General features: G+C 45.0%; 2 protein-coding genes across 2 annotated transcripts in view; one reads left to right on the top strand and one right to left on the bottom strand.

The window, feature by feature from the left end:
* Nucleotides 1–20,673, bottom strand: part of LOC115080657 (uncharacterized protein C6orf136 homolog) — a 61,227-nt gene that overhangs the window by 18,545 nt on the left and 22,009 nt on the right. The window contains 1 exon segment of the mRNA XM_029584988.1: nucleotides 16,478–16,604. Within this exon segment, the coding sequence (XP_029440848.1) occupies nucleotides 16,478–16,604 (127 nt within the window).
* Nucleotides 1–20,673, top strand: part of LOC115080658 (kinetochore-associated protein DSN1 homolog) — a 33,598-nt gene that overhangs the window by 855 nt on the left and 12,070 nt on the right. The window contains exons 2-6 of the mRNA XM_029584989.1: nucleotides 2,081–2,371; nucleotides 12,707–12,777; nucleotides 14,936–15,020; nucleotides 15,694–15,753; nucleotides 16,287–16,358. Of these exons, the coding sequence (XP_029440849.1) occupies nucleotides 2,295–2,371; nucleotides 12,707–12,777; nucleotides 14,936–15,020; nucleotides 15,694–15,753; nucleotides 16,287–16,358 (365 nt within the window). The 5' untranslated portion in view covers nucleotides 2,081–2,294. The remainder of the gene's footprint in view (nucleotides 1–2,080; nucleotides 2,372–12,706; nucleotides 12,778–14,935; nucleotides 15,021–15,693; nucleotides 15,754–16,286; nucleotides 16,359–20,673) is intronic.

Raw genomic sequence — 20,673 nt, 5'->3', positions numbered from 1 at the left:
TAATAGCCGTGACACGTTTTGTTACATCTGTGGTGAGTTTACTCTCTGGCCGATACAGAAAAAAGTGCGGGATAGCCGGCGAGCGCACAGGCCACTCTCCTGTGTGCGCGATTTAGTATCAGCCTGCATGCAAATGAGGGCCCGTGGTAAAGAGAGGCACTAGGGACACTAGCGCGTCCCTAGCACCTCCTTTTTGACAGGAGTGGCTGCTGTCAGCGGGTTTGACAGCCGACACTCAATTTTACTGGCGTCGGTTCTCAAACCCGCCGACAGCCACGGGTTTGGAAAATGGACGCTGGCTAAATTGAGCCTCCATCTTCCAACGCACGGGCCAATTTTTAATTTTTGGGGCCTCCAACTTAATATCACCATGATATTAAGTCGGAGAGTGTACAGAAAAGCAGTTTTTCCTGTATGGTGCGGGAATAACTAATAGGCCCATCAACATGCATTTGCACATTGAGGGCGCTATTAGTTTGCAAGGGGGGGGGGGGGTGTTGGCCGCGCATTCGATGTGCTATTACCCCTTACTGTATAAGGAGCACACTGTACTGTATCGGCCTGTCTGAAAGCACAGAAAAGGGGTATCACTTTTGGGTTGGCCACCTTTTCCAAGGTTATAGTGGTGGTAGCAGCAGTGCTGAGAGAGGATGGCATTCTGGTCCACCCGTACTTAGACAATTGGCTGATTTGGGCCAAGAGTCTGGAAGAGAGCCTTTGGGTCTCACGCAAGGTGATCTCCTTGCTACAGGACCTAGGTTGGGTGGTGAACTTAGCCAACAGCTATCTATAGCCATTCCAGACACTGGAGTATCTCTGTGTTCAGTTTGACACGAAGCAAGGCAGGGGTGTTCTGCCGGAGGGTCGCATTCAGAAGCTGATGGCATAGGTGTGACTATTCAGGAAAGCACAAGAGCAAAGCCAGCATGCAGTGTGTATATGTATAGGTGCATAACCCACTGGTGTGGATTAATTTAAAGAAAAAGGAAATTATCTGGTAAGTAGTAATTTCTCCATGGACACTGAAATTTAAAGTTTTGTCTCCAACTTTTTCAGACAATTTGGGGTGCATATATAAAATGTTTACCTATAGAACTGCAAGTAAGATTTTCATTGCCTTGACTGCACTGAAGCGACATCTTGACTGATTGGGGTATGTGATTCTTTTAAAAGAGAGGGAAGGGGAATTTAGTAAATTGACAAAGATTCTTGTCTGTTTCAGGAGATGAAGAGTTAAGAGAGATAAAAAAAAAAAGCAGGTTAATGCATTGACAGATTTATCATAGACCCTTTTATTTTCTAGGTAACGGTAAGATTAAGCTGGCTCTGGGCACAATAAATCATTTGTGCACCATGAATATGATGGGATATACTATCTGGTCGGCAGGGGAGTAAGCTTAGGATGTGTTTTAGAGTGGGTTACGTTTCCCATTGTAAATCACCACAAGCTTCTTGGTAGTGGTATATAATAAACATACGGTTTTAATCACAGACTCTGGAGATATTACTGAGGTGGACAGAGGAATGATGCATGTAGGTTTGATTATTCCAACCAAAAATTTAGCAGGTGCAGATGTCTGCAGGTAGTTTGTTTTCTCTAGGAAAAGTACCCCTGCAGTATTGTTTTGATTATTGCTGCAAACATGGATAAAAGTGCCTGCAGAGTTTGCCCCCAGGTGCTCAGTTTTGATTTACCCCTACATATTTAGGTGCAAATAGGATTTGGTCATTGCCCTGCTAGCCCTTTGCTATGCATCTTCTGTGGCATAAGAGGTGCTGTTTGATACTGGCTGTGCCAGGAGTATTGCAGTGCAAAAGGGCTCATTCTCATTTTAAATTCCCTTTCCTCTTCAGACATGGACTGTCTGAGACATGGGTTCTGTTCTCTCCAGCAGGTGTGCTTTTGAGTTAGGGCTGTAGCTTCCAGTAATTCCCAGCCCTTGCCAACCCAAAGAGCAGAAACCAGATTTGAGAACTGAATCTGATTTTCACTGCCTATAGGCCATAGTGCCTCCTAGCTTAGATCTGTTCTCTTAGGAAAGGGGAAGGACTTTCACATTGGTTTTTCTCTCTCACTAAGGTATGTCTGCAGGAGAAGAAGGGAAGCCCCTGTGTAAAGCAGGGACAAATAGCAATGATGACTCCAGCCCTGGGAAAGCTACTGGTGTCAGATCCAGCTCTAGAAACACAAGTGGCACCAGCCCCAATAAGATATCCCCTTGGAGATGCAGGCAAGAAAAGATGAGGACCAGTCCATATCTTTCTCCAAGAGGATGCAATTTGCAGAGTAGACGATGTTCCTGGTGTCGCTCCAGTTTAAAGGGCAGCAAACTGCGGCAGTCATTGCCTCCCATTCACCAGGACCTCACAGGTGAGCCCTTGGCTTTTTTTTTTTAGTCAAAAATCCATTGTAACTGCAAAGAAACAAAGATAAATGCTGGTTTATGGAATTAAAATTAGAGGTTGCTTTCTGAACTGGTTTGGTGCTTTACTGGTTGCAACAAGCTAGGGATGCAGACCTGAAGCTTGTGCTGACATTTGTCGGAGCTCATCTTGAGAGGAGGCAGCTGGAGGGTTGGGCTTGCAGCTTTGGAAGTCAGGACAGGGAATTTCAAGCCTCCCTGAGACTCACGTCATCCCACTGCAATTGCTGCAAATTCTCTTTTAGTGCTAGTCCCAACTGTCATGAAATGCTGTCAACCAGGTTTCCCTGTTACCAATCCAGAGTGACTTTTAAAGCTATTTGTGGGTATGTTGGCATTTCTTTACTGCTTCCTGTATGTGCGTCTGTGCTACTGGCTAACCAGACTTCAGTATATGTTCTGGCTGCCTACCACTTGCTTTATTTGCACCCTTTGGTCTAGCCACATGGCTAGACCAAAGGGTGCAACCTGAGGGACAATGGAAGGGCCTTTGAGTTGCTACTGCATGGACCCACATGCTTTTGGATTTTTATTTAGATGAAATGATCCTAGAAATTACTTTGCCAAAATGTACAATCTAAGTTGAGCCCAAGGAGCATAGTAAAGAGAGAGAGGTGAGGTGGTTTGACAGAGGGAAAGGAACCAGAGCCCTAGCCATGTTTTATGGCTAATTCAACCTGCTTGTCAGCACAGAAATATATTTGTGTATGTGTATAATATGTCTCTATTCTACAGAGACAAGAAACAGAACTGGCAAAATATAACTATTTAAAAAACAAATAGTTGCTATAACAAAATCCTAGAACACTAATGCACTCAAATTTACCAAATTTTATTTAAATACACATTTTAAACAAGTACAAAAACTTATGACATGTCGGTGTGCATTAAGATGAATCTTAGTGCCTTCACACCACATCAACCCATTTGAATAGTATCAAAGTATATAGTCTTTTGGATAAAAAAAAAAAACCAACTCTCAACTCCACAATGAGTAGCAAATCAAAGAGCGATTCAAATCTTGTTGCCGAGAACTGTTCCTCGTTCTGACAAGAGGCCCTTTGTTTTGCCAAACGCCTTCCACAGGGGGGAGAATGAAAGCAGAGAGGACCCAAGTGGGTTTTCCCTATAGATCACAGAGAAGTTAATCCCTTGTACAAACTGAAAATCAAACAGTGGACATGGACAATTTTTTCCATTCAATGAAGATCTTTTTCAACAGTCTGTGCCTTGTTCTGAGTTTCCTGATTAAAACAGTAAGAGAAGGAAAGCTTTTCAGGTAAAAGGCAAGCTCGAGGAAGCCTGAAGAATATATGGGCCCACAGGTGTGCATGCAATATTTAAGAATTGTTAGCACTGCAGCCTCCTGTCAACTTGTGTCCCCCTAAGCCAACAATTCTTTTTAAAGGGCTTAGCCGAGCTATCAGTTTGGAACTGCCCGAGAGGGAGAGGCTCTCACTGCTGTTACAATCCTGTTTCCAGGTGATGTACCACCCTTAGCTTTCTAATAAAGGCAATTCTCTGATCTCTAGTTCTGTTCTCTCAGAAAAGCTCCACTAAGATAAGTCATGGATGGGGGAAAACAGATGAACATTCAGCAATATGGTGATGCGAGCAAGCAGAGCTGGTCCTTGTGTTATTCCACTGCATATATGGAGTGTTAGTGCCTCAATAAAAGCAGGGGTTAGATCTCTGAAAATGCAGTGGGTAAAATCAAGACTGGTCCAGCTTGTTCCACCGGCCATGGAGCTTCCTGCTCCCCCTAGGGAGTCAGAGTCACTTTCAGCCCTTTAAACATTTCTGATAACTTCTGAGTTTGCCACAAGCCCAAGGTTTTTGAATATCTGGATAAATGTTATCCAGCTAAGTAGGTGGTGTTCTGGGCTGGAGTTAATTTAGCCAAATAACTGTATTCAGAGTTAGCCTGATAGCACCACCCTCAACTAACCAAATAAAAAAAAGCTGTAGTGCCCCTGAGGCTAGTCCTCTATTTCTAAAGATTTTATTTTTTAAAGCAATCACCAAGTCCCATCCTAACCTTCCTGAAACCCCAGGTGGGAGGAGTGTCTTGTGTGTTTCTGGACAGCAGTGGTGTTATGTGCTTCCAGTGGGACAGTCAGAAGTGGGTAAGACACTACTGTGCTCCCAGCTGGAGCCTTAGTGATGTCTATAAAGGCATACCTTGGATGGAGGGGAGAGGCTAGCTTTGGGGCACTGTGGCTGCTTGGTTTATTTTATAAATTTGGTGGGTTAGGGGAACTGGACACTAACCAGCAGAAATCTTTATTTTTTCCCCCTTTTAATATTAATGTTTCAGTACTTAAGCATATATTATTTGAATATAGCCAATTAGATAAAGTTATCAGGGTACATGTACATGGATAACATTGAATCTAACCAGTTATATTCAAACTGAGCTGGCTACGTTTAAAAGTAATCTGGAAAATGCCTGAATAACTTTTTAGTGAGTGTTGAATACACTTTATAATGTATCTGGCTAGCTGGATAAGTTCTTCTGAATATTGGCCTCCTTACATAATTTAATCAGCTAATGGGGTGAAAAGGATGAACATCTGATATATCTATTGTGCAACTTGTTTTACCATACCTCTGCTAAAACCACAACATCTGCCCTGAACAGGTCCTGGTAAGATGAACTATAAGTCTTGTAATAAATGCATCTTCTCTTATTTATTCTTTGTAAACCAGGACCGATCACTTGTTGGTAGGCACTAGGCTGGATCATTAAGGGCTGTGTCAAACACCTGGCTTCTATTCCTAGGCTGGCTGGGCACATGCCATGTATAACCCCTAGGTGGGAAGGAGTTGGTCATACCTGTTGGTTGGACTTGTGATGCATGTGTTCCGGGATTTGGAAGGAGCTGCAGTTTGTGGCTTCTGGCCTCAGACATCAGTGCTAGGTGTAGCATTATAAAATCCCCGAGTAGCTGTAAAGGAAGTCTTATGGCCAGAGCCCCTGGTTTCCTGGGGCAAGAGTTAGTAAATTCTGAGAGATTTTTCAACGTGCTATGGCAATTCTGTGGCAAGTTAGCATAATTGTGTTCTGCCTCCGCAGGATATTTAATGTATGTTTCTTTATTACACTACCACCTGTATCAATTTGTCGTTTCTTAGCTTCTCTTCATGTTGTAGAGCTTACCTTCCTTATTGGTTATGGTTTAACTATTGCTAAGCTTCTGGATGGGAGCTGTTTGCTCCTCTAAATCCCTGGGAGAGCCTACTTTCTGCTGAAAGTTCAGTGTTTGGAATTGGCTGACAAATGTGCAGGTTCCTAGCTGCATTGCTCCCTTTCCCTCTTGCTGCTGGTTTCTGCTATCTGCTGGCACTTGCAACTTACTACCACCACTACCCAACATACGCAGCGCTGTACAACCATATGAAGAGACTGCCTCTAGGCAGCAGTCGTCCGAGCTCAGTTTCTCATCACAGCTGTATCAGGTCTGCCGTCTGTGCAGTTATCTTCAATACCATTCACAGTGAGTGTCAAACTTTTGATATTAAGATCAGAGTCCTTTCTGACTTTGCAATCTAAAGAAAGAAAGAAGTTTTAACTTTTTGGATAGGCTCCCAAGCTTGGACAGAACATTTTACATAAAGATTCACATATCTGACTATGCAAGAAGTCAATCTTTTATTGAAAAAAAGATTCAGTTTAAAAATAGAATATGTACCCAAGTACAAAAATCAATTTTTCCAAGTTGACATACCATACATACAGTGAAAAGTCTTTTTTTTGAATTGCAACCAGCCTTTTTATATTTTCTTGAGAAAGCCTCTGTCTTTCCAAGTATGAGCTTTCCCTATGCTAAAATGCCCTCAGCCTCAGTTTGTCATGCGGTCAATGCCACAGAAAGATAAATGCACGTATATTGGTAATGGATCCCAAAAGTGGTGGACTTGTCAGCAGTATCAGACTTGTGCAGCAAGGCTTCTATGAATTTAAATTCTTGCCCTCTCTTCTAGTTATGAGACACCCAACTGTTGCAGAGTTCAGAGCGGCAAGTAGCCTGTGGCCATGGTGGTAGTGCCACCCCACGGGCCCAGAAATTGTTGGGATGAAGGGAAGAGAGGAGCACCTGCCCCAGGAATTTAGATTCTGTGGGTGTCCCAACCCCAACTCTGGGTTACCCATAGGGCCAAAACCCAAAATGCTCTGCAGCCACCCCACTTCCTTGATCAACTTATGCAGGAATGAAGAATCTGCAGCCACCAGCAGAGCCAAACCTTTAAATCTGCTGCTGGTGCTCCCTCCCTTCCATGGCCTAGCACAAGTAAGGAGGAACTGGCTTCCCTCCCTCCCATGTTGTTCAGAGTCTAAAATCTCATTTTAATGCACAGTGCTGACAACTACAACTTGGTCCAGTCCACCTTAAAGTACAGACACTAGGGAATACTGGGAGGAGTATATCTAGCCCAGGCCAGGAGGGAAGCCTAGAAAAAGCACACACTACTGACCTGTAAGGTGTGATGTTTTGTTACTAATAAAAGGTTTATGCAAAGATTTCTACCAGAGTCCAAACTGAATCTGTCCTCCGGTTACTCTGGTGCCACATGGTGTCATAAGTGAGATTTCTGTGTTAAGCCTTGCACATGCAGAGAAACCATGCCAACAGAAGAAAAACATGTTCTCTTTTCTTGGGCCTCACTGCAGTGACAGCTGAAGTTAAATTACAGCAGGCAAAGGAGGCTGGCTCTGCCTGGAGATAGGTTATGTTCAGTGAGTTAGTGCTGGACAAGCAGGTTCTTTTACCCTCAGAAGAGGTGGTGAAACAGGGCATGGTCCCTATAGTGAGTGAAACTGCCTGAGATGGTGTGTGGGCACGAGGCATCCAGGTCCAATAAGTCAACGTGGACTGCATGATGCAAGTCCTGGGGGAGGACCAGCAGAACCTCCAGAAGGCCTTTCAAACCTTATGTGAGATGCTCACCCAGCTACATGCTGCCCCAACACCTGTGAATCCCCCTCCTCCCATCTGGTTGAAGATGAAAGCAGGGGACGGCCTGGATGATGGTTTGGCCTGAAGCTAAGTGGAATACATACCTGGCAAATTTACTTACAGGCAAAGGCCAAGTGGTGAATTCGGAGGGAAGGGCCACTTAGGTGGAAGTCAAAGCCACCATCCTAGAAAGGGCAGGCTATACTTCAGAAGCCTTCTAACAGCAGTTCCAGAGGGGCGTAATACAGCCCAGGGAAGGCAGAGGTCTGTTCCATAGACTGAAAGATGCTGGATGGACATGACTTCAAACCAAGACAAAGATATCTGGAGATAGCTAACCAGGTACTTCTAGAACAGTTCCTAGACTGGTCCATGCAGAATTGGGTTTGTCATCACCCCAGACTCCCATTGGTAAAAGTATTACAAGTGGCAGAGGCCTTCCACCAAGCCCAATTAATGCCTGGAAAGGCAGCCTGTAACGGTGCCGTAAGGAGGAGAGGACCCTAGCAATGGGCCTCTGCATGTGATCGCTTGGGGTCTGGACCCAGCTCTTCCCACTTGCTTCAACTGTGGAAGGAGAGGTTGCATGGCTAGAGACTGTCAATATGGTGACAGTCAACAGTAGAGAATAAAGTCCATATATATATAGAAAGGAAAGTCTTCCAAGCAAGTCCAATCAAGTCTGGGGAAAAAATGAGACTCAGGACGAGTATAACCCAGTAATAAGGGTACAGATACTTTCTGCTTCTGTGCAGGGAGTAGACATGTGGAAGATCACTGTCCATATAGAAAGGCAGAGAACGAAGAGCCCTTGAAAGGAAGAAGTAAAATTTATTTATTTTTTATTTTTAATTTTTATATACCGAAGTTCTTGTAGGGACTACAAATCACTCCGGTTTACATAAAACGAAGAACTGCTCAGAGAGCAGAGCTTTACATGGAACCGTAGAACATATGGAACAGTATAACTGGTTGACAATTTAACATAATACTATATAAAGTGATAATAGTTTAACTGGAAATAAATATAATATTTTATATATAAGTATAACTATTTAACGTAGCAATAAATATAAAAATAAGCAATGCCAAATATATGAAATAAAGTGAATTTTTGAGCTCCAAGATAATTGTCCAGTTGCAGATTCTTAATAGTAGTATTTGATACAGTGTCCATAATAAGGGATACCTAGTAATTAGGAAGTCTGTCAGTCACAGTAAGATTAAGTGTCTGGGAAAGCTTGTTGGAAGAGAAAAGTCTTCAGTCTTTTTTTGAATTCTTGATGGCTGGGTTCTAGTCTAAGATCTGGGGGGAAGCGTGTTCCACTGGTGTGGGCCTGCTGAGGATAGCGCTCGTTTGAGAACCAACCCTAACACCATGCTCATACTGTAAGGCAGCGGGCCATATGGATGAAGAGTGCAAGGAACTCCAGTTAGCAGAAAAGTGCAAGGAGCAGGGGGTGAAGGCCAAGCCCCAGAATGAGAATGAAAAAGTGGGACCAGGAATAGACAACCATGTTTGCAAGACTTCAAGGCTAGGGTAGATGCCCCGAGTCAGGAATTTGTGATTCAGGTAGAGCTCCCACCCAAAGCTCTGGCTGCAGTAAGACCCTTGAGGGGAGATTAAGAAGGCAACACTGATCTGTTTACATGGCGACAGTCAGAGCCTGCTAACAGCCCCAGCAGGGCAATTCATTATGGAAGTGGGGGGGTACTCCTAGAACTTCCTTATCCAGTGGTCTGAAGGCACAGGTGGCCCCAGTTTATGGACAGTCGAGCCAGATTAGAACAGCTGACACCCCATGAAGCCAGGAGTGGTTTCCCAGATGACTTGGCGTGGGGTAACCTTAAACAGGGTATGCAAACCCAGCAAAGGTTGGGGAGTGAAGAGAGAAACATGGGGTTTAAGAGTATAGCCTTAGTAGGCTTAAGTACTCAACCTAACTTAGAGCTGAGGGGGAGGATATGTGAAGAAAACCCCACCTTAAGCACAGACAATAGAGGATCCTGGGAAGGAAGTATATCTAGTCAGGAGCAGGAGGCAGCCTGGAAAATGAACCCTACTGAACTGTAAATTGTGAGACTAACTGAGCTGCAGAGAATAGCAGAAGTGTTTCTTGGTTATTTTGTTTGCTGTGGATAAGAGGTTTCTGCTGGAGTCCAGACAGAATCTGTCCTCTGGTTACTGCCACAGGTTCAAGGAGGAATCCAAGCAAATCTACAGTCCTTTCCAGGAACACAAGCTTAATTTGATCTTGGGAGCCCCTGTAGGAAGCTTGTGTGTACAGGGGAAGAGAACTGGTTCTACAGGCTGTTCCTGCGATCATGCCACTGGGAGAGAGAGGAACTACAACCTGCAATCATGGCTCCACAGTGAACAGGAGCTGTGCAGACTCTGCTGTGCCCGAGGGTAAATCTGTAGCACCACCCCTATCAGAGTGACGAGAACCTGGCAGACTGGACTTGTTTATAATTGTATGTTATTTTTGGCTCAAAGTGGCTGTAATCCTGAGCAGGCCCTGTTCCATGTGCACTATAGTGCTACCGTCCCCTCATAGGGGCCAGGGCTTGAATTAGAGAACCCACCCAGTTTTGCCTGTGGATTGCACCCTCCTGGTACCTGCCTGCCTGCCAGCTGGGCAGAATGCACCAGCTGCCGTACTGAGCTGCCTGCAGTGCCTCACCTCCCTCCTGCTCTACTGGGGAAGTCAGTCCAAAGACTGTTGCCCTAGCAGCTCTGTCCACAGTTCCTGCTGCCAGACCCACCAAGGGAACAGTCACTGGGGCCCACCTGGTGCTTGATCCATTGCTGCGGGAGCTCAGACCCCGACTAAGCTGGTTCCCAAGGGGGGGGGGGGGGGGAAGGAGAATCAGTTCAACCGAATAGTTTCCCAGAAACCCACTCCAGAGCTCTGCCTATGCTCCACTGGGGAGCCTTCCAGGCTCTTGTGACTTGGATTGGCCACAGGATGCTGGGCTTGATGGACCCTCGGTCTGACCCAGTATGGCAAGTTCTTAAGTAGCCTACTCCTACGCTATAGCACCAGTTCACATGTTTTCAGCATCTGCTAGAGATGGAGAAGTACCAAAGGCAGCACCAGACCTTTATAAGGGGGAGGGACGTCAGCTTTGAGCTTTTTGTTTTCTGTCTTCATCTACTGGCAGGAGGACATAACCAGTTTGTAAGGATTGGTCAGGCATGGATAAGGAAACTGCTGTGCCCCCAAAAAGAGTTTCAAGTTTAGTCAGTTTGAATCTACAGGTTCAAAGACGCCAGGATGTGTAAATTGTGTACACAGACTTGTTATGCAGCGCTTAGTTACTGCCTGCCTAAGAATTGGTCCTAATTTTACCCCAAACTTCTGATCTCACCTATTTAAGCAAAGAAGAACATTGATTTTAGCCACCTTGCTCTGTTCAGACATTTTTAATCTTTGTTTAAACTTGTGCTGGTTTTATCTGCCTCTTGTTTAAGCTTTTTTCCTCTTTGGTCAGTTAATTCTGTTGTGGCTAGCCAGTCATCTTCTGGAATCTGAACTTTAGTTTTTATTCCCAGAAACCCTGCTTCCTTTCTCTTATACACATGCCCTTCATTTTGTTAATAGGTGATCTTTCCTTTTCCTAAGAAATTAAAAAGTCATGGGATAGGGGGCAGGGTCCTATTGTGGATGGCTAACTTAAGAGAAAACAGAGTAGGGCTAAGTAGTAAACTTTCACGATGGAGAAAGGTGAATAGTGGAGAGCAGTTCTGGGATCACTGCAATGACAGTTATTCTAAGTTGTTAAATCACAAGAGGATTGTGAGAAATTGCAAGTCTTTGTTTTGCAACTGGGCATGCAAATGAAATGTGGACAAGTGCAGAGTGATGCACTTAGGGAAGAGTAACCCAAATTATAGCTACAAAATGCAAGGTTCCACATTAGGAGTCACCACTCAGGAAAAGGATCGAGGTGTCATTGATAACATGTTTGAAATCTGCTCAGTGTGCAGCAGCCAAGAAAGCTAGGGATATTAGGAAGGGAATGGAGAATATCAATGCCTCTGTATCACTCCATGGTGCCACCTCATCTTGAGTAGTGTGTGCAGGTCTGGTCACCAGATCTCAAGATACAGCAGAATTAGAAAAAAAAAGGTACAGAGAAGGGCGACCAAAATGATGGAACAATTCCCCTATGAGGAAAGACTAAAGAGGTTAGGACCGTTCAGCTTGGAGAAGAGACTGCTGAGGGGGGATATGTAGTAGCTTGAGATATATTCATATATGGGTAGATTTTCAGAGGCCTATGCACATAAACCCCGGTACACACACAGCTGCCGGGCCTCTTCAAAGGGGCAGGGACAGCGCCATTGAATGCTGTCCCAAAGACTTGCGTGCTGGCAACCGGCTGGTGCATGCAACTTACTCCAGGTCCCCAGGCTGAAGTAAGTTCTAGAACAAACCAAAAAAATGATAGGTAGGTTTAGGGGGTGAAGGAGGAAGTTTAGGTAGGGAACTGGGGAAACCCAAATGCATTGCCAAGCGGAGTTGCATTATTCTTCTCCCCCTTGTGCGCACCCATCAGATTTTGTGTTGCAATAAATGATTTATTTGTAATAAAGGAAATAGTGTTTCCTTTATGTGAAGGAGGAAGAATTTGAATGCCATGGTTTTACATAGGACTATAATTTGGGGTTAATTGCTTGGAAATCTCATCTTTCTGGGTTAGAAGAATGGAGAGATACAGACAGTTAAGCACTGGAATGGGGGCTATTAGCCTTTTTGCACTGAGTGGCATAGGTTGGATTGTCTTCGTTAGGGAGAGGCTAGGTGTGCACACAGGCCGATGCAATATCTGTGCATGGAGAACGGGTGCTCCTGATTCAGCACCTGCTCTCCTAACGTGTGCTGATCGACCTCTCCAGGGCACTGGATTTTAATAATTAAATTGGGTGCTGTAGTAAAACAAAATTGTATGCCCAGGAGGGGTGGCAGTCAGTGGGTTATGAAAATGGATGCTCAATTTTACAAGTACAGAAAAGCAGTCATTTTTCGGTACACTTTTTGGGCTGATCAGGAGCAGACAATTTTAGAGTGTTTACATGTGATTAGCTTTGTGGGGGGGGGAGGGTTGATGTGTGTATCTCCTTATAGCATAAGGGGTTGTGAACGCACATCCACTCGACTGAGTGCGCTGTATTGTATCTGCCTGACAGTGTGAAGAACTCCTGGCACTCAGACTAAAATTGGTCTTAGCAACTTCTATTTTACCTTTTCTTCATAAGACGGCTGTAAGTGATTGGGGGGAGAAGACATGCGGTCTGAAAAAAAATATTTTTATTTTCAGTTCAGTACAGAAACTTGAAGACTCTTTAAGACATGTTGATGGCTTTGATACCCAGGCTTTTCAAGTGAAAGGTAAGCTAGAGGAAGCATGAGAAATATGGGACTGCAGGTCTGCTGTAATCTGCATTTTTTTTGCTATTTATATCCCCGTTTGTAATGGCTTTGTCTCTGCTGTTACACCTGCAGCAGACTTGTCTGTTATATAGGAAGTTACTGCTTTTACAAATGCTGCAGCCCTGGTCCTATCAGTTCAACACCATTATGCTGCCTGGTCTATTACTTTTCATTCCAAGGGAATAAGAGGTTTTTCCTTGTCTTCTCTGCTCACCCTTCAAATAGCCCTCCTCCAAAGACATCACACACAGATGACTCCGGAAACTTTGCTAGCCTTGAGGATTAGGCTGGTCTCAGGAGAGCCCAACCTTAAGCACTGCTCATTGGCTCGCCACAGTACTAGTGGCCATATTCCCTCCCTCGATGTACTGCATCCAGGTTACAAGGCCACTCCGAGGAGAGCTGCCTCTGTTTACAAGCAGGATTAAGTTGGCCATAAGACAGTGGTAATGGTGCCAACACAAACTCTGCTCTTAGAGCTCAGACGTCTGAGTGTATGCAGGAGTTCCTGTGCACAGTCATTGCCAGGTGAGCCCCTCTGTCTTTCTTCAGCCAAGCCATTCATAGACAGATTGCCCTGTGTCCATTGTGGACACCCATACTGTCTCCTACCCCTGCCTGGACCCAGACCATGATGTGTCTGTGGGTGATTCGGACCTGGGTAAGACCCCAAAGCCTCAGCCTGAGGACAGGTAACAGCCACTCTTCCACACAGAAAATTCTCTCCTAGGACAGGCCTCGTCCTCGGCATGGAAAACTTTATATACCAACATTTGATCTGAGATATCACATTGGTTTTGTCAACGTTTCTAGAAGCTTTGGCTGGCACCCTGAGCATGCCACTATCCACGCTTCCAAACAGGGTCCCCCTTCAGTCTCTGTGAAGCTCATGCTTTTGTGGAAAAGCATTTTGTTCCCTTTTTTGGTCACGCCAGGTCTTTCTACCTGGGGTTAGTTACTGGGTGTTGCAGTAAGTTATGTTGTCTGTGGTTGCTGGTCATAGACCACATGCCAGATTTTTTCCCACAGCATTGTCTGGTTTTCACTGATGTCCCCAGTGCCCCTGGGCTATGTCCATTACAGACCCCCCCCCCAGGTCTGTATTTTGTGCCCAGATGACTCCCAAGGGCCATCATGCACATCTCAACAAAATGGATAAACTGGTGCCAAAAAGTCTGAGCCCTCAATGTTAGCTCCTCAGGAACACCCTGTTCTGAAAGATTGGAAGCAAGGTAAACCTCAATCTTATTTGTGTTTGTTTTATCTGGTCCTGGCTCCAGGCCCTGCCAGTGAACACAGAACAGAAATATGTTATGCAATTTTACTTTTTCCTCCTCAGCCTCCACATATTCCTCCCTCTCACCTTTGAGTCTCAGAATGCCACTTTTGTACTTCTATCACTAACAGATCTTAACACCTTGTCCTTCTGTAATACTGTATCTGCTATTTTTCCTCTATTTGAATTTTCACATTCCTGACTCCTCTCCCAGACATTGTTGCCTGGTCTTCCTCTGCAATCTCTTGCACTTTATGAACACAAACCTTTTCAGTTACTTCTTTAGAAAGATAGTGGGGTCTTTCCTCACTCCTTTTACATCCCTAACAAAATTGGTTGCCCTTCTAGCTCCTTTTAGTTTTGCCTTTGACCTACTTCTCCTAGGTTTTCCCATCTAGCTAATGATTCCTTGAGGTACTCTTCAAGCCTGTTCTGGTATCCAGTGCTCAGCTCCTTGTCTGTTCCAGTACCCAGACCTTTGCTTCTAGTCTGTCTTCCCACAATGTCCAGCCTGTGCCTGATCTCACTTCCAGCTTGTCCAGCCACTGAAGCCAATCCCTATCAGCCCCCACCCTTAATGTGGTCCTAGCCAAACTCATGAAACCTCTTGAGTTGGTAGACCGGAAGTTTCTCGCCTGGAAGGTGCTGTTCCTTGTGACTTTGGCATGCAAAGTGGGTGGTGTACAGGTAACTACAGGGCATGCCTAGAGAGACTGAGCTGGGTCTGTTACTACTTGTTATGGCTGATTGATACTGCCATCTATGGAGAAACCTGGGTACAGATAAGCAATGTTGCTTCTTTTAGTCTTATATTTACAGTAACCTTTTTGCTTCTATCAGTGTCAGTTTCCAAGGAACTGCAGCATTTCATTGAGAAGCTAGGGCATGATGGGACCTTGCAGAAATGTACAGAAATGCCAACGAGGTAAAGATATCAGTTATAGCACCATCCCCAGGAATTTTACAGCTGAGGTTGGACAGGAGCTATAGTCCATAGGTTGCATTATGAATCAGGATAGCACAAAAGGGTGTCAATTAGAATTTAATTTGTTGGGCTGGGAAAGCCAGACTGGGGGTAATATTCAAAGGATTTCCATGCAAAAAATCCTCAGCTTTTGCAAATCATCCAAAGGGTTATGTGGGGCAACGTATGCATGAAACTAGCTTCTGTGTACTTTTCCCTGTACTCTGAGTAGGTATTCCAGGTAGGGTTAGAGTTGAGCAGGGAAAGAATTTACATGTATACTTCTGATTTTCAAAGGCATGTGCCTAAATGCATTTGTAGAAAGATATATCTGCTCAAGAGATAGTGATGTGTCCCAGAATCCCAAATTTCACTCAGATTGTTTCCTTATGTACCAGGCTACCTGAAACTTAAATTTGGTCCAGACTCTTTATTGCAGCACACACAGCGATCATTGGAAGGATTACACCTTAGTCAAGAAAAAAGTTCACACGTCTACATAAAGTTCTGTCTTGTATAAGGCCCATATTCTTTATGGTGATAGTATACATAGAATTAGTATGAGTTTTTTGTTGGATATATATAGACAAATTTGAGGTTCAAAGTTTAATAGTAACTTTCCTATTTGTTTTAGTTTTAACACACCTCCAGAAATGGAAGCATCAAAGGCTCAAATGAATGACTATATAGCAAGGTATATCTGTCAGATCTTGACCTGATATTTCATTTATTAAAACATGTTATCCAAGTGGCTTACAATAGTCACCTGCATAAATAAAGACAGAAATAAATGTGGCTGTGGTGGAGCAATTGGTGCTTAAACTTTGCATTTCTGACTGGATCAGGCGTGATGTGTACCTTGTCTGACTGGCAGAAGGCACAGCCGTGTTGTGTGCACCTTGTAACTATGCCAGCAGAGTACACATGCATGTGCCATTTAACTAAGGCTCGTGGGATGCATGCATGTGGCACTGTATGTTGTACCAACTGCCTGGCAAGAAATGTTTTATTTCTTTAGCTCTTGGATTTTTATTGGTAGTTCAATGTGAGTTACATTCAACTACTGAGGCAATGGAGTGTGAAGTGATGTGCCCAAGGAGCATAGGTGGGATTTGGTTCTCAGCCCACTGATATAATATGCCTTGAAATGTGACCGGGATAGTGTGCATGACTGTTGGAGGAATTGGCATCTTTGTCTTGTATATAATCTAACTTTTTTCCCTGCAGTTTTTCTGAAGAATGCAGAAGGTGGGATCGGCTATTACTGAACTACCAGAACAGAGTGCAAGAGCTATCCAGGTGAGAGAAAACTGCTCCGAGGACGTCCGTTCTGTACAGCACTAGAAACTGCTCCCACATTCCTTTCCTCTCAAACCTAATGGTTCCCAGCCAGGAATATGCAACACTGCTGGCCTTACCCCAGCTTCCTCCATGTACCTCTCCAAGAGTAGGAAGGCGTGGCTTGATCATAAGGCGCTCTGATTCTCGTGATGACGATGCCAGCAGTGCTTCCACCCCTCAGGCAAGCATACACAGGGATGCTGCCTAAAAAGAAAAAACAAACATTGCTGTAAACAGTAAGGTGATGCAGACCAGTCAGTCTGTGGCAACTGGCAGTGTCCATACTTTACATAATAGTAGCATTAAATAAACTAAAACTATAACCTGTCAGGGGCATGTTGCGTCATGAGGAGTGACTAGTTAAACCAAGGTACACATTTTGCTTTGTTAGCCCAGGCTGGGTCTCTGCTTGGAGATCTACCCAGGGAATAATGGAGTATACCAAGTCTTCAGGAACCCAGGGTCCAGAATGCTGTTGTGCCAGCAGAGTTAGATCCCTGAGTAGTCCTTATGTTTTGAGACCAATCTCCAGTTGCACCAATGAGATGTTTCCTAGGTGGCTCTGACCCCAGGCAACCACAAGGTAAGTTTTAGTTCAAAAACATAGCACAGCCCTTTGTTGTCTGTAAAGAATCCTTTAGGGTAGAGGTTCTTAACCATGAAGATTACCAGGCCAGTGCAGTTTCCAGGATATTCACAATGTGCATGCAAACATCTTAGGTATCCTGAAAACATAACAGTTAAACACTGCTTCCTTTTCATCCAGTCAGACCAGTGCAGATGGAACCAGACTAACAGGCTTGCTGACATCCCCAGGTCTAGACTCCCATGCTGAGCTCAGCAGAAGGCAGGCATCCCATGCTGTGAGCTGAGGCCTGGTAAAGATAAAAAAGTTTGGACAAGCAGCTCCTGCAGTGAAAGTCTTGTACTTCCTCCTTCAGTTAGACTAGGGGAAGCCACCAGAGTCCCCTCTACTCCCACTTTATATTTACAGTTATTCTTTGCATAAATCACGATTATTCATGCTAGAAAACCAGACAAAATTGGCACTACTAGTAGAAGGATCAGTACTAAGCAACTGTTTTGTACTATAAGGAGAGAAAGATGATCATAAAGTACTAAGATAATCGGAGACCAAGAAAATATGGCCTCAAGATGCAGAAACTGTTCTAAATTTTGAGCACCACTCACCTGATTAAAGAGAGCATCCCTGCTCACTTCAAGATGGTACCTGCATATACCATTCAGGCTTCAGAAAGAAGCCATTTGGCACAATGCAAATAAAGAAAACTAGCAATAAATGTGAGTTTGAGCTCATACTACCCAATATACCCTGGTTTAATTCTTGTGCAAGACAAGCCCAATGGAAATCCTGTACCTCCAATTCTTTAAGTGTATACTCTGTATCCACAGAATTCTCCCCAGCACAAGGGGCAGAGCAGGATGTTTTCCCATTCAGCACTTTGTACAGAAATTCTGGTGTTGTCTTAACACACTCTCCACTGCTAGGTACATAGTGAAATACAAAATACTAACAAAAAACCTACTGCATGAGGAAAATGCTATACCACAGCAGCACTAACTCAGAATGCCAAACACAACCCCCCTATCTATGAAACAGCAGCACTGCAAATATTACATCTGGCCCTAGAACACCAATACACCATGAACATGCTAGCTGGACACCTCAGCTCAGTCATACTTGCAGAACAGACCTTCACAAATACAGAATAGTTGACAACTCCCCCGCCCCCCCCCAAGAAGCCCAGACTGTTCAAAGCTGGAAAACTGACCCTCTCTCTCCCGTGTACAGCAACGTCACACATTGCCCCACCCCCTAGTGTCTCACACCCCCAGCAAAGAACAACCCCCACCCTGTCACCTCTACTATGGCCCTATTCTGAGGACAAGCAGGATGGTAGTCCTCACACACAGGTGACACAAGATGGAGCCCTGATACTGAAAACCTATGGCAAACTCCTTAGAGGATTGTGAGAGGCTCTGTTTGAACCACTAGAGAGCTACGGTTAAAGACTTGACTCTTAAAGTGGTTCTCTTGGTTGCTATTTGTTCAGCCAGGAGAAATTGGGAGCTCCAGGTGCTGTTGTGTTGAGATCTCTTCCTACAGATGTCTCATTCGGGGGTATCTGTTTGGTGCCGCTTTTTCTGCCTGAGGTAGTCTGTGTTCCATCTTAGACAGTGGGGCCTCCTGCTTTTATGGATTCGGATTCCTCTACACAGGGTCTGTGGAAGCACTAGGCCTGTGCCTATGGTGCTGACAGTTAGGGGGCGTTGCCGCTGCTTCAGGCGGCAGAATTTTGAAAGGGCAAAAAGTGCCCCTTCAAAATTCTGCACCCCCCCACACACACCCCCCCCTAGTCCAATGGAGGGCCTGGGAGTGATCTGCCGCTCCTGGGGCCTCAGCTGCCACTACCCAAAGTAGCACTGTGGCCTTTATCCCCTACCATGGGACTGGGGCCAACCAATGGCACTGGTAGCCCCTGTCACATGGTAAGGGCTGAAGGCCACGGCACTGGCAGCCAACGGCCCAGGAGCGGCAGATTGCTCCCAGGCCCCCTGCTGGACCACCAGGTGACTGAGTTTTGCGGGGGTTTGTGAGGGAGTGGCAGCATGTGGTCCTCACCCCTTGAGTCAGGGCAGCAACTGTGTAATTTAGATTTTCAATAAATGTTTTGCAAGGACTTCTGGATCTCTTATTACCCTCATGGCTTTGATAGACAGTCTTCCTTTGTGTTTTTTTGGGCCAGTATAATCTCAGACCAGTGGATTCTTTCCATCATCCACTAAGGGTACCAGTTGAACCTATTGGGTGCCCTGCGAGCCCGTCTTTCATCAGGGGTTGCGTCTAATGGAGCTCTCCTCCCTCTTAACGGCCAGAACCGTCAAGCCTATTCCAACAAGGCAAAGAGGGCGGGGATCTTACTCCAGGTACTTCCCGATTCCAAAGAGGACAAGGAGGACTCTGTCCAATTCTAGATCTAAGGGCCTTGAATGGTTTATCAAAAAAAGAAGGGTTCAAGATGGTTCCCCCACCCTCGAACTGAAGGATGCATACACTCATTTCCGGTGTCTGGGGAAGATCGATCTCAGATTCATAGTGGGAAAACAGCACTTCCAGTATTGGGTGTGGCCGTTTGGGATAGCATCAGCCCTGTGGGTCTTCACAGAATTCCTGGCTTTGGTGTTGGCACACAGTGCATGGTTTCCCTTATCTGAATGATTAGCTAGTCAAGGGCACATCTCGGGCAGGACCCGTAGGGTCCTTGCATCTGACCTTCTGGGTGTTGGAGTCACTAGGGTTCATATTCAGCTACTCTAAGTCCCATTTCAGCCCTTCACTTCATTTGGACTTCATGGGAGCCCTGCTAGACACGACTCAGATTAAGGCCTTTCTGCCTTGTCAAAGGGTCATCAGTTTGATGACCATTGTGACAGATTCAGCAGAGCTAGCAGGTGTCAGCCTGGCACATGTTGAGGCTGTTGGGTAATATGGCCTCAACTGTCCATGTCACTCCCTTGGCATGATTTACACATACACAGAGCTCAATGGACCCCGAGGTCTCAGTGGCACCAGGCCATGCAGAACCTCCAGCATTGCACTGTGCCCCTCTGAGACTGCCTGGTGGCAGGTTCTTTCAGATCTGGAATGGGGGAATCTCTTTTCAAAGTCCTCCTATCCCTGGATGTGTCCACCCTGGGCTGGGAAGTTCATGTAGATGGGCTCAGCACCCAGGATAGCTGTTGTCAAATCAACTCCCTGGAGCTTTGGGTGATCCGGTCAGTACTTGCTATGGGCTTTAACCCTTGCTGGGCGGTCTCTGCTGTCATTTTGATATGTTACTATGTAAAATATAAAAATGTAAAGAGTGACTGACAGTGATCTGTATTGAGGCCAGCGTGAGCACTGTTGCCTGCCCTAACTCATAATAAAGTTACATTTTCTAATGTAGAGTAATGCTGCAGTTACTTTACAGCAGGGAGCTGGCTGGTTATAATGTAAACTGTAGGAACAAAAATATGAAATAACCCCCACAACTGCTCTTTTTTAATGTAAGAGTACAGCAGTTGCAGAGAGGACTTCATGCAGCTGTTTTTAATAGTATAAATGCAGCCTCAGCAGCAGTTTTCAAATGCCTTTATTGGGGACCATATGAAGAAAGTGAAAATTAAGTACCAAGAGATACTATCTGAGGTGAAGGAACTGAGTCAGAAAAACAGAAATAGTCCCAAATAGATTGGGTGCCACTGGCCC

The sequence above is a fragment of the Rhinatrema bivittatum genome, chromosome 19, assembly GCF_901001135.1.
Source record: "Rhinatrema bivittatum chromosome 19, aRhiBiv1.1, whole genome shotgun sequence".
Classification (NCBI taxonomy): Eukaryota; Metazoa; Chordata; class Amphibia; order Gymnophiona; family Rhinatrematidae; genus Rhinatrema; species Rhinatrema bivittatum.
The sequence above is the reverse complement of the archived record's forward strand: the minus strand, read 5'-3'. Positions and strand labels throughout refer to the sequence as shown.